The following is a 13455-nucleotide window of genomic DNA, read 5'->3' as shown; positions in this document are numbered from 1 at the left end:
TATACTCATAATGCCCCTCATAAGTGCGGAAGGTCGTTTTGTGCATGTCTAGAGGGTTAATATGTATTTGATGAAATCTCATAGTCAAGTCCAACTTGGAGAACACATGTGCTAAATTTAACTCATCCAATAGCTCATCAATAGTCGATAATGGAAAACGGTCTTTGATCATCATTGTATTTAAAGCACGACACTCCACGCACATTTGCCATGAGACATCCTTCTTTTTGAGCAATAACATTGGAGAAGAAAAATTACTATTACTTGGTTGTATCCATTTGTGAAGCAATTTGGCCACCTGTTCTTCGATCTCTATTTTCTAGTGGAGTGGGTATCGCTATGGACGAACATTTACTGGTGAATGGCCAGTAAACCTAGATGGGGGAAGACTGAAGAGAGGCAGGTTCCACAAAGAGGAAGTCGTATTGTTGAAGAAGTGGTCTCACGATGGGGTTGGAATAAGTTAGTGCATTTAATGTTTCCTCAATATGCCTATCTTGTGGGCTAAGAGTCCATGATGGCAGCTGCTGATTCAGGTTCTGCCCTTGCTGATGTGTATTCAGGAATTCATACGTGGATATAATGAAAAGAACATTTCAGAATACATTCTTTTTTATACATCGGAACGAGTGCTCCGAAACATATTTTTAATTTTAATTAAGAATTTTGAAATACAATTTCAATATATTAAAATAAGTGTTTATGAACGCATTTAATATTTTAGAATGATGAATTTTTAACATTTCAGAATGATGTTCTGAATGACATTTAATATTTCAAAATGGTACATTTTTAACATTACAGAATGAAGATTACGAAACATGTTTAACATTCTAAATTGTATGTTCCGGAGTATATTTTTAGTACTTTGTATTGGGTGTTCTGAAATGTGTCATTAAAGTAAGGAGAAATTTATACAAATGAATGCAGGAGAAAAATAAAAGATGAGTGCAAGAAGAATAATATTTATCAAATCAATGCCACCATCCAGTTTTGTGAAACAATAAACTACATAAGTTTATTTTTTTTTTTAAAATCCCAAAATATTGACAAGTATTTACAAAGGAAAGTGGGTTACAATGGATTACATGACAGTATATTCTCATGTGATATAGCATTCCAGCACATTTGTCCTAAAAACAATAATATTTTATGACTAAGCAAGTGACAATATTATTGTTTACATTTTCTTTTGTAAGATTGGGGGGGGTACAAAAATGATACAAGATTACCTCATACCCTGAGACTTAAAGGGATGAAACTAGTTTCTGTGTCGGTGGCAAAATGTCACAAAACCTCTTTTAGCTGTTAAAGCACTCTGACAAGCTATAAAACTTCACAGTTTACATATATGGTGGCCTTCTCTTTGTGGCAAGGCAAACCTTACCAGTTCACCATAAAAAGGAAAGGCTAGCGTTACCAAAGTATGCACTAAATTAGAGCTGCAATTCATGAAGGATTAAAGGATCATTCTTTGAACATGACACAACATTTTAGTGGTCACACCGCGACCTGCATTATGAATAGCACATGAATGCTAAGGAAGACTACTATCTGCACAATATCATGTCATAATAATGAAGGAAAAAAAAAAAAAAAAAAAAGCTAGAGTAATAGTCAATAAATTTTGGCAAGCAATCCAATCGTTGAATGATTAAAACAGTCAACAGAAATGGTTACGCTTACATAAATTGATTACAGGTATAACCATAAAATTGTGTTCAGAAGGTGCAGGGAAAAGGCGGAATTATGTACCTTAAAAACTTAATCTTCAAGTATTTTTTTCAAAAGAAACAAATCTTCAAGATTTTTATATTTTATGTAAAAGTTAATGCGTCAAGTTTACACAGATACAATACAAATACACAGTTAGACAATTGACATGCAAATATACCCAGTTACCCAGTAGACTGAATATATTAAAACAATACATCATATAGTATTATGAAATGTAAATTTACTTCCTAATGTCATTTGAATTAAGCATAAACAACTATAGACAACATTGCATCTTTAGGTGAGAGAAAATTGTTTCCTTCAAAAGTGTAGATATATTGATAGAATATGTAACTGCTAAATATAGAGTTTTAATACTCACATTATGCACGGCTACGTCTGGTGCAAGACCTCTTCTATGGATTCAAATTCTTTAAGATTATTAACTACGTGGTGAATTTTCACAGACAGCTTCTCACTGTGCTCTTCAACGATTTTCATAAAAGAAGTTAACTGTTCTTGATATGTTGCACACAACCGCTTTTTAAGTCGAAGCTCTGCTGTTAATTCCTGTATTTTCTTATCCTTCTCATCCTAAAACCAGAAAGCAACGGAAAGTGATTAGAAACGTATGCAGACATATCTTTTTCGTTTTCAGAAACAAAGGACGTTATATAAAATATCACAAAACAGTACCAATTTCTTGATATGCCAAATACAGCCATTATTAAATTATTGTAGTTGTTTGTTGCAATTAATGACCTTTTCTATATATCAAGTATTTTCCTTTGTGGATATTACAGAGAGATCAAACTCACAAGCCACATGAAATTGACCAAAAAAGAAATCCAGGAGTTTGATTAAAACATAAGGCACGAATGTTTGATAACCATTAACCAGTTTAGTTTATATACTAGGCATAGATATAAAACCGTTTGTCTTATCTAAAAGGTTGAACATTTTCGATAATTGATTCATGACAGGTTATCAAAATCTCTATAACCATGACCTAGAATTCCATCCTTGTTGCTCCTCATTCTTACATATATAAAAAATATAGTACAAGGTTAGGTGCATATATGCATTAATAATAGCATTATGCCTGTTTCAATATGTGTTACTTTTATGTGTGGCTGTCATTATTAGGTTATTATTTTAAAAAAAAAAAGTACAGTTATTTTGGGTGTTGAGCAATTGAGGATTGCTAGGTTATTGAATCAGAATCAATAATGTAAGGATTGCATGTTGCTACATAATAATGTAGACCTAATAGGTAGTCAAAATTGTTCCTGGAACTCTGTTTCTACCCTCTCCTCTGTTTCCACCCTTTCCTTCACCATTATTTCTTCCTTTTTGTTTTCTCTGTCTATTTCATTTTCTCTTCCTTTCCTCACTTACCCGCTCTATTTCACATTATCAATTGAGTGTTATTTCCAGAATTTAGGACCCTACTCACACTTACAAGAGGCCATTAAATTGTTAATCATGTACATGCACAAGCAAGTAATATAAACTGGTACAAAAGAAAAATTTAACGTTTCTTTTTTTTTTTTTTCAAGATCCAACTCTCGAAACCATAGGTTACCTAGGGTTTCCTCTACGTTTGGTGACACTCATTATAAAAAAATATTTATAGTGTATTGTCACAGTTTCCATAAACCAATTTTTGCATCTGTATCTTTCCCTATTGAAAATCCAACACACAATATAATGTTTATCAAACCAACCAGAAAAATATATAGAAATAAGAAAGAAAAATTGCATAAGACTAATGATTGAAGTAATAGTAATAGTAATACATTTGTCAAAAATGGAGTATACAGTTAGATAAGAAATATGAACCTACCATTGTTTGACGTGCTTCACGTGGAGAGATTACTAGTGGATGATTATGCTCCTTCACAAATTTTGTTATCACCCATTTTCCAGACTTATCATATTTGATATGAATCATTGCCTTACAACCTTCCCTTGTGCTGGCCCTAGGTTTACGAACTGATGTAAATTTCCCTCGGATACTGACACAATAACCCTCTTTATTACATCCAAGCCTGCGGGCAAGAATCCTACCATCCCTTTCTGAGCGTCGACAAGACATCACACGCATGACAAATCCTAAATGTCGGGCATATTCATCATAGAATATCTTAGCAGCATCCTCAGATTCAAATTCCATGCCTTCATATGGCTCCTGAGTAGCATGATCACCACAGATACCCAACTCTCCCCCAGAAGAACTCTCTAGTACTCTACACCCCTCATTTGGATCCACTGTCACAAAAATAAATCTTTTGAACACATCAAAATATGAAGAAAGAACTTTAAATTCAAAGAGTGCAGTTGTTCAACTGCAGAGAAGCAAAGAAATCAAGAATTCTATAGATAATCAAGGCTAAATATGTAGTTTGAGATTTGATTCATTTCTCCCTATGTAGAACCTTCACCAGTCATATAAAGCACATGCACAGACAGCCACAAATCTTATTCTGGTTCTTTTCAAAGTCCCACCCCCAAGAAAAGGAGAAACAAAATATTAAAGGTGTCCAATGTAAGGATGCCATCCAAGTAATCACTGCAAACCCATTTGATCCTTGGCAATGTATCTCTCAGTGATATGTTTCTCTGAGTTGTGAGTGATAGACTACTGTTATCTTTGGGTTTCGGTCATGCTCATAGTTCTTGTAAGAGGTCTTAAAAGAACATTTGCACAGGGAATATTTCTTTGTTTAAGGAGAATATGGGCACAACATTCATAGACAATGAAAAAGAATTATGTAGAAAATACTTTATTGATGAACCACAGGAAGTAGCATATAGATTTTAAGGCATTTGGGAAGGGTTGCACAATGTAGGATTAAGCTATGATATAGAATAACTAATTAACTATATCAAATTCAGACATATTGTAAAGATATAAACTATACACTCCACATACAACATTCAACAGAGAAATTACTAATTAAGTAGCACGCAACAAACTGAATATTAGAAGTGTAACTTCACCACTACTATGAAGTGGGCCACAGGGTAGGTCATTGTTGATTCTAACTCTATTTGATTCCTGCGTATCAATTGACTTTCCACACACGTGATGTTGTTTTTAGCATAGATTTTGCTTTTTAGACTTCTCTTATGTTAAGTAACAATATTTGAAAGTTGAAAAGTGGGAACTGTGTTTGAGGAGTACCATGACCAAATACTTTTTTTATAAGCTCCAAATACTATTATAATATTATTTGTTAATAAAATGGATATTAAGGAATGGACACTAGTTTAAACCACTCTTTTATCACTCCAAGGGGAAGGGTGCAAGAACTCAGGTTTACTACCTTAAAAACCTTCTACATCAATTGTTACATTATGCAGAAACAAGGACAACAACAAAAACAGGATGCCTGGCCTTATACTTAAGACATGCATAGTCTTTTATTCATTCATAATTCCATATCAAAGTTAAAAGAATAAAATAGCATACCTTCATATGTTTCTTGATGTATCTGAACTTCATATGTACTCAAACCCACATCCCCAGAAACATCCATCCCACCATTTCCATCAACTAATCGAGATTCCATATTGCATAACAACACAACGTATCAGCAAACCACAAAAATAGATTTAGCCTTAAAGAACCTGTTACCTGTCAAGAATTAACAGATTGATATAAAGATGAAGCTTGTAATTTTGTTTATATTAAAAGAATAAATTTTATACAACCGAATAAGAAACTGATAATGACCATACTCGAATCTGAAGTGATTTAAACAAAGCACATAAAGAAAATTCCCACATAATTCAAATTAGAGTAAAAATATATTATTAGCAGAACAAATATATTAGTATTACCACTACTGAGACAGTTCCTATGCATCCAGAAAAAGAAGAACAAAACAGTCAAAGGTTTTGTCTCCTAGTGCTTTTTAAGTCTTCAAGTGAAAACTCAGCTTGATAAGAAGCAGTGTAGCATTATTGACATATGATATATGGTTTTCGCGAATGGAAGATCAAATAAATTACAAAGCACTAGAGGGACAGGGTTAAAAACTTAAAATGAAAATAATGAGAATGGGAGAATCTTTTACAGAAACCTTATTTGCCATTAACAGTAAACCATTTTGAATCACAAGTAGCTAGTTAATGTTCCCGAAATACCCATCACCCAAATGCTCACTTCTATTCTACAAAACACAAAATTAGAAATGCAGAGTGCAAAATATACAATCAACTCACTAATATCATAAACCCATGACAGTTACCCAAGTACCCAATTCATGTACAAAAATATCAGAACACACAAGATCACACGATGCAAGTCATGTCAAACAAATTCAAAATAAACCTTGAAAACATGAAATGGACAAGCGTAGCATCAAACTATCGAAGAAAGGAAAGTAAATTTGAAGAAAATCATAATCGTGTTGGTAACAAACCGGTGTGGTCCTCGCAGCTGGCGGTGTTTGTCTCCACTTCACTGCCCTAAAAACGTAGCCATACCTTTCTTGCGTATACACTTTTCACAAAACGTGATTCCAATTTCCAAGCATTTTCCCCCATGCCTTTTTGTTTTTATTTCTCTCTCTCTGCTCGTGTTTTTGAATTTTAAATCAAAGGGCCATTTAGTCGCAAGTTTTATCAATTATCACATTTTTATTAATTGTTAAGGGGGTTGGTATGTCAACTTTTTTTAATACAAAAATCATACATGAATCATAATTAATTTTTAAAAAAGGATAAAAAAAGTTCTGATTCGTCATAAATATTTTTTAAAATATTGGTAAATATTATTTTTTAAAAATGATTTTTATTATATTAAATAAATAAGGAAGAGTAAATTATATTCATATCTCTTATCTCTTTTTGAGATTATATTAATATTTTTTTCGTTATTTTGATCTATAATGAAATTTCTTAAAAGTTGAAAAGAATTATACTTTTACTTTTTGTATTTTTTTAGGATTACACCCAATAGTCCTTTGAAAATACAATTTGTTCTGAAAATTAATTATACACTCTACTAATAATAATTACTTCTTATTTTATAATCATCTATCATTTTAAATTTTATTTAAGATTATTTTAGTTTTTTTAATTATATGTTATCTCACTTGATTTATATTTTTTTAACATTTATTATTTTATTTTATTTTATTATTTTAAACAAAATATATAGTCTTGATTCTGCTAATATTTTTTATTATTATTATTTTTAAACAAAATACATTTATTATTAAGAGTTGGAGTAAAAAAATAGTGTAACTATTGAGTATTTGAATTCTTATCTTCATTCATTGATTATTATAAATTTATTTAGTATATTTATGAAATGACATAAATAAATAAGTATATATATATATATATATAATTTTTGTAAAATGAATAAGTTTTTATTTTAATCCTTGTAATTTTTTTTCTTTGTTTTAAATCTCTCTAAAATTTAGAATTATTGTTTTTAGTCATTGTTATTCTCTAAGAATTTTAACTAATTATTTGTGAAGGGGTTTCACTACAGATCCAAATAACAAAAGGATATAGGGTGCAATCTCAAAAACACATAGATGTACGATTGTAACATCTTTTCAACTTTTAAGGGATCTCATTATAGGCTCAAATAACGGAAGGGTATTAGATGCAATCTCAAGAAAAAATATAAGGAGTGGGAGTGTTCAACTTAAGGATCTCACTATATGTCTAAATAATGGGAAGGTATTTGGTGTAATCTCGAAAAAACATAAGGCTGTGAGTATAACATCTTTTCAACTTTTAAGGGTTTCATTGTAGGTTTAAATAGCACTTGAGTTTTGAGAGTAATTTAAAAAAAAAACACAAGGGGTATGAGTATAATTTACTCAATAAATAAAGATAACATGATTTTATCGTATTAAAATATTCTTTAACTAAGAAATATTAGTTTCTCACCTCCTTTTGAGAACAATTTTGTAAAAACCTATGTAAAAAATCATTTGCAAGAAATAGTGTTTTTTAGAAATGTTATTTTTTAAATAACAAATCAAGTATGGGAAACTAACATTCTCAACATCAAATTTTTGTGAAATAAAAATCGAATACCAAACATCTCCTCAATATAATATCTAACTTGTAAAAAAAATTTGATACATGAATGAATGATGTAAATGCTTATACAACACTTTTTAGCTCATCTAGCCATTCCCATAATTTAATATATGATTAGATCACATATTCTCAATTCATCAACATAAGCATCATAACTCATATATAGATAAAGAAAGTCCTCAAGGAATTTAGGAGTTACCAAACCAAAGGAGTATTACTTTCTTTATAATAGGTTGATAGAAATAAAGGAAATGATATTCAACCGCCGTTATTTTTCTTATAAGATTTATAAAATTGGGGTATTCAACTTTTTTATATTTTTTTGTCATGTTATTATATATTATGTTTTGTATGGCTAAGTTGTAACACCTCTTAGATATGATATTACTTTGCACAACTCCTCTTTGGTTAAAATCGGTTAAAACCCTTTGTTGATAGTCTTTTTTTGAGATATTTGTTTGTCTTTAGGATTAACAACTATCTCTCATAAATCAATACAAGACTTTTCAGTGTGATTTGTTCTCATTCACACACTTACTGAGAAATTTTTCAGAAGGTCATCCATTCTTATATCGCTCCAACAAGCACCCTTAACCATGGAATTTTAAGTTATGGGTTGCCTAAAAGTATATGCATCATGTTGATATATGTAGAACAAATTAATTTATTTAAGTCATCATCAATTGCACAATCTCACACTTATACAAATCTCTCTCATTTCGATGAGTTTGGGTTGTTACAAGCCTACTAACTTCCAATTGGTTCGTCCCAAACCACATCGTACTAAGAGAGAGGATATGCTCTAATTCCATTTGTAACGTCTCTCATATTTGATATCTCAGCAACGCCACTTCACAATATTTCACACAATAACACCTCATATAATTCTCGTTGGTTAGAACCTTTCACTAATCATAACCTTTAATCGATCATAACCCTTCATAGGTAGAACTTTCTAAGATGTTTGGTCGCCTTTAGGATCAATAATTATCTCCACAAACCAACACAATAATTTTCAACATGTTTTGTCTTCACTTGCACTCTTTTTAGAAAACTTTTTAGAAGGTCGGTCACCTATTCTTAAATTGCTCCAATTCAAACATGTTTAACTATGAAAATATTAAGTGATGAGCTACCAAAAAGTAGATGCATTATGTTGGTATATGTTACTAAGTAGTTTATTTAAGTCATCCTCAACGACATACTCTTATACTTATATAAATCTCTAGATCTCTATCATTCTTGTGTAGGGATGACAAATAAATTCATATTCATGGATAATGTCCAAACTCGTATTGACTTATATATACTTAGACGTCCGTCCATGTACTTGTACAATACCCGTTTTCAAATTTTTAAAATACTTATACTTTTATTCCCTTACTTACTCCCTTACACATTATGGTCACGAATTAGACTCACGTTCACTCAATTAAGACCTAGTCACACTTCCTCCCATTAGCTTCCTCACAAGTGACGACCGAGCTTGTTTCCTCCTGTCAGCTTCCTCACGATCGGTTTCCCTATCTCTCTCTCTCACTTGCATGGTGGAATGGGGCTTGAGGGGTTGTTAGGGGTTGTCACATGACGGTTGGGGGTTGTCACGTGGAGACTGGGTTGGTCGCGTGACAATTGGGAGTTTGGTCACGCAACAACTATGATTGGTTGCACAATGGTTGGGTTCAGGTTGGGATTGGACTTGGTCACGCGGTGGCTGTAGTGATGTGTTCTTCGGCTTAGTGAATGTTAATTTTGAATTTTATACCTTCCAACCTATTTGTTATGATGTCGAATTAACATTCATTTTGTGATCATTATTTCTTGTCATATCATTTGATTTATGGGTTTGTTAAAGTAAATGAGTTAAATTTCACATATAAACTATTTATTCTCCTCTCCTAAATTGCAAGTTACTATTAGTATCTTGCAATCTATATTTAGTTGAAATTTCTATGTTTGTTCAATTATGTTATATTCTTCTTTAATTCTAATAGGTTATGATCTAAATGCACTCTATAAGAATTGTAATTTAAGTTGGTACAGTTTATTCTTTTAGAGCAACATGTCCCTAGAACTTCCAAAGTAGTTTTTCAAATTTTGTCTAGGTTTATGCCTCAAACTAGGTATATTAAGCCTCATGTTAACTCTTTAGATTTAACGTTACACCCTACCTTAACTCTTTGGCTTATTGTACATGAACCATATCATATGAATTACATTTATTGTGCCACTTCCCCAACATGACCTATTCATAGATTTAATATAATCTTTCCCTATTCAACTATCCAATCCCCTTGTTTTGGTATTTTACATAGATTCAATTTGTGTTATGAGGAAAAAGATGACTTATTTTGGTATTTTAAGTTTTCTTTTGGTATTTTATATAGATTTATTAATTGATATTTATGAATCTATTTTAATTGGTTGTCATTTTTTTGTGTTAACTTGCTTTCTTGCAAAGAAAGTGAACATTGAAGATCATCCATCACAAGAACCAAACATGTAGTCTTCACAACAACCAACTTCATGTCAAGGTTCTATTGGTACAAGTAAAGCACCGATAATGAATTATTGCAAACACTTTCAAAAGAAGCTGATCTAACAGAGTCAACAAAAATAGAATCAATGAAAGAGAGGCTAAAAAGTGTTGGGTGGCAGCACTTTGACAAGATTAAAACCGATGGAAAAAATAAAGTTAAATGTAATTATTGTAAAATTGTTTGGAGGAGAAGCAAGGAATGGAGCAAAGTGCTTGCACCGTCATTTGTTTGCCAAGTGATTCACAATGGGAATTTGCGAAAGATTTTATGGGAGATTGAAATTGTTAAATGATATCATAGAAATAATTTATGAATCCAAATACCTAACTGCCAACATTTTTCCCCAAATATTTGTGAGATCAAGCTTGTAATAGATGGATGGGTAAAGTCTCTTAATAAAATCATTCAAAATATGACGGGACAAGTGTTAAAGAAACATGAAAATTACGAGAGTGTCATTCATGATATTATTGGAGTAGTTTTTGTTTTAGATCCAAAGTACAAAGTGGATTTGCTTGAATATTATTATGATAAATTGTATGATATTGATTGTGATTTACAAGTCAATAAGATTTGTCAATTTTGTTGTGATTTGGTTTCTGAATATCAATTAAAAAATAATGAAGGATCTTCTTATGGGTCTTCATCATTTAAGGAAGGAAAGGTTGGTAATAATGACATGAGTGATTTTGTAAAGTTCATGGTCAAAAAGAAAAAAAGCTAGAATTTCATCTATGAAAATAGAGTTGGATCATTACTTAAAGGAGGATAATTTACCTATTACATTAAATTTTGATATTTTATTATGGTCGAAAACAAATGGGTTGAAATATTCAACACTTCAAACAAACGCAAGGGATGTTTTAGCTATTCCAATCATTACTGTAACTTCTAAATCTACTTTTAGTACCAATGGTCAAATATTAAGTCCTAATAGTAGTAGATTTAATCATATTAACGTAGAAGTTTTTACGAGTACTAAAAGTTGGCTATGGAACTTAGACTATCTAGGTAAATCATTAAAAAAAATATATTACAATTCATGACCAATTAATAATTTTGTATCAATTATCACTTAATATTCTTCTATATTTGATGTTTGTAGGTGCTAAAGCCTTTAAAGAAAAAAAATATTTTAATAAGTGCAAGTGAATATGATGATGAAGGTATATTATATTTAGTATTACAATTTTATAATTTCATTTATCATATCTAAACTTTCTCTTTTCCTATATGCAAGTGGATTGAATACAAGTGGAATTACTCAACATGAGCAAAATTAGTAGATGTTGAAGGTGGATTTCAATTTCATTAGTCTAATCTAATGTTTCAATTCTAATTTTTAAAATTTTCAATTTCATTACTCAAATCTTTTTTTTCTTTTCAATTTTCTTATTCTAGGTGGATTGAAGCTCAATGACATTACTCAACATTTTCTACTTGCAAGATAAATTGTATTTGTGATTTGGGAAATTTCAATTATGTGTGATTGTTTATTTTTTAATTCCAACTCTATGTTCAAATTTATGAAAATATGTTAAACGAAACTTGATTAATGTAATCTTATAATTGTTACTCAATGTTAGAAAATAATTTGTATGTGTAGGGTAGCTTGGCAATGTCAGATGGGTTGGAGTTCTTCTAAATTTGAAGAATCCATGTATCAGGAACTCTAGATTTTAATTGGGGTTGGAGTTAAATTATGGGACAACTTGACTATTGTCTTTATATAATGCATGCAAAGATAGTGTCTCAATTAGTGCCTTTATGTCTCTCGGAGTCTCGGTTAAAGTATGAGACAACTTGGTTACTATCTTTATATAAAGTAAAGATAAACCACAAATATTTTGTTTTTTATATATTTTTTTGTAAAAACAAATATTTAACTAATTTTTACAAGTACAGGTACAATACAGGTATATCCAATACCTGATAGGAATGGAGATGAAACACAAATTTAATACCTATTGGGTATCGAGGAAGAAGATGGATATAAGGTATAAACACGAGGATGGGAACAAGGATGTTATAACCCGCTGTAACACCTAAAGCTTTCTAAAATTATTAAAATGATGTTTTAATTATTTAAATAAGTTTTATAAATACATTAGAAGCTTTTAACAATTATGAGTATTTTTATTAATAGAGAAAATTCTTGAAGTTATTTTGCTATAAAAAAGTATTTGGAAAAAATATATGTTTTAATTAATTATGTAATTAAATGTATTTTGAAAAATTATGCATTTATATTTTAATTGTTTTATATAGTTTGTTTTGAAGTGTGACAATGGTTAAAGTGTTTTACTAGGGGTTAAACATGGGTTGGGAAGTTTTTAAAGGGGTTAAAGTTAGTTTTCCTTTTTGCACTTTCTCATCTTTCTTAGGCTTCTTCTTTATGCTATGAAGAAATGCATGTGGATCAAGAAAGAGATCACCCTAGAGATTGATGTTCGTCTATGAGTGTTGATCGAGGTAAAGGGAAATTGGTAGTTTCGTTCTTGACCACTAATCTTTTCTCTATTGTATGCATTGTATGAAGGAGAGATCTCAAACTTTGACTTAACTTGCGTTTCTACTTGCCATATGATATTTCAGTGCTTTAAGTGATGTTATTGATATGTATGTACACTTAATTGCATGTAATTAACTTATTTTGTGGATCTTAGGTTGCCCATGGGTTCCCTTGAGAACCCTAGGGAGTGAACATATTAAGTTAATATGGGATAATTGAGATGAGCATGTAAGAATGTGAAATTGACGTTGAATTTTGATGGCTTAATAAGGTGGTTTTAGACTTCTAATCTTTGATTCTATTAATTAGATGGTCACTTATGGTGAAATTTGGTGATGAGGTGAGACATGAGTGTGAAATAATCAAAATTTGTATATGTTAGACTGTGTCATGAGTGTGACCAGTGAGTCATAGCTATGATGTGTCTTGACCTCGACCCATTTTAGAAATGTCAAGCTAGTCACGAGCATGACCTGCATCACAACTATGATCGAACTGTAACTTCTTGTTATTAATTTATTTTTGTGCGTGTAAATATATATATATATATATATATATATATATATATATATACATACACACACACACATATATATATATATATGATATCTTGTT

General features: G+C 30.9%; 1 protein-coding gene across 4 annotated transcripts; it reads right to left on the bottom strand.

The window, feature by feature from the left end:
• Positions 1 to 945: 945 nt before the first annotated feature.
• On the bottom strand, positions 946 to 6305 carry LOC109805974 (protein FAR1-RELATED SEQUENCE 5). Of its 4 annotated transcripts, none has more exons than XM_020368290.3 (5): positions 6147 to 6305; positions 5192 to 5356; positions 3563 to 3987; positions 2099 to 2310; positions 946 to 1512 (listed from the first exon to the last, which is right to left on the bottom strand). In XM_020368290.3, the coding sequence occupies exons 2-4, from the start codon at positions 5289 to 5291 to the stop codon at positions 2110 to 2112; spliced, it is 726 nt and encodes a 241-aa protein (XP_020223879.1). In that variant the 5' UTR covers positions 5292 to 5356; positions 6147 to 6305; the 3' UTR covers positions 946 to 1512; positions 2099 to 2109. The 4 variants fall into 4 exon arrangements, with proteins under 4 accessions (XP_020223879.1, XP_029128872.1, XP_020223880.1 ...); XM_029273039.2 differs by having other exon boundaries at positions 946 to 1442; XM_020368291.3 differs by having other exon boundaries at positions 6056 to 6298.
• Between the last annotated feature and the right edge of the window lie 7150 nt (positions 6306 to 13455).

This window comes from Cajanus cajan, chromosome 10 (assembly GCF_000230855.2).
Source record: "Cajanus cajan strain Asha chromosome 10, NIPB_CcT2T_4, whole genome shotgun sequence".
In the NCBI taxonomy this organism is placed as follows: Eukaryota; Viridiplantae; Streptophyta; class Magnoliopsida; order Fabales; family Fabaceae; genus Cajanus; species Cajanus cajan.
This window is presented reverse-complemented; position numbering and strand designations above follow the sequence as displayed.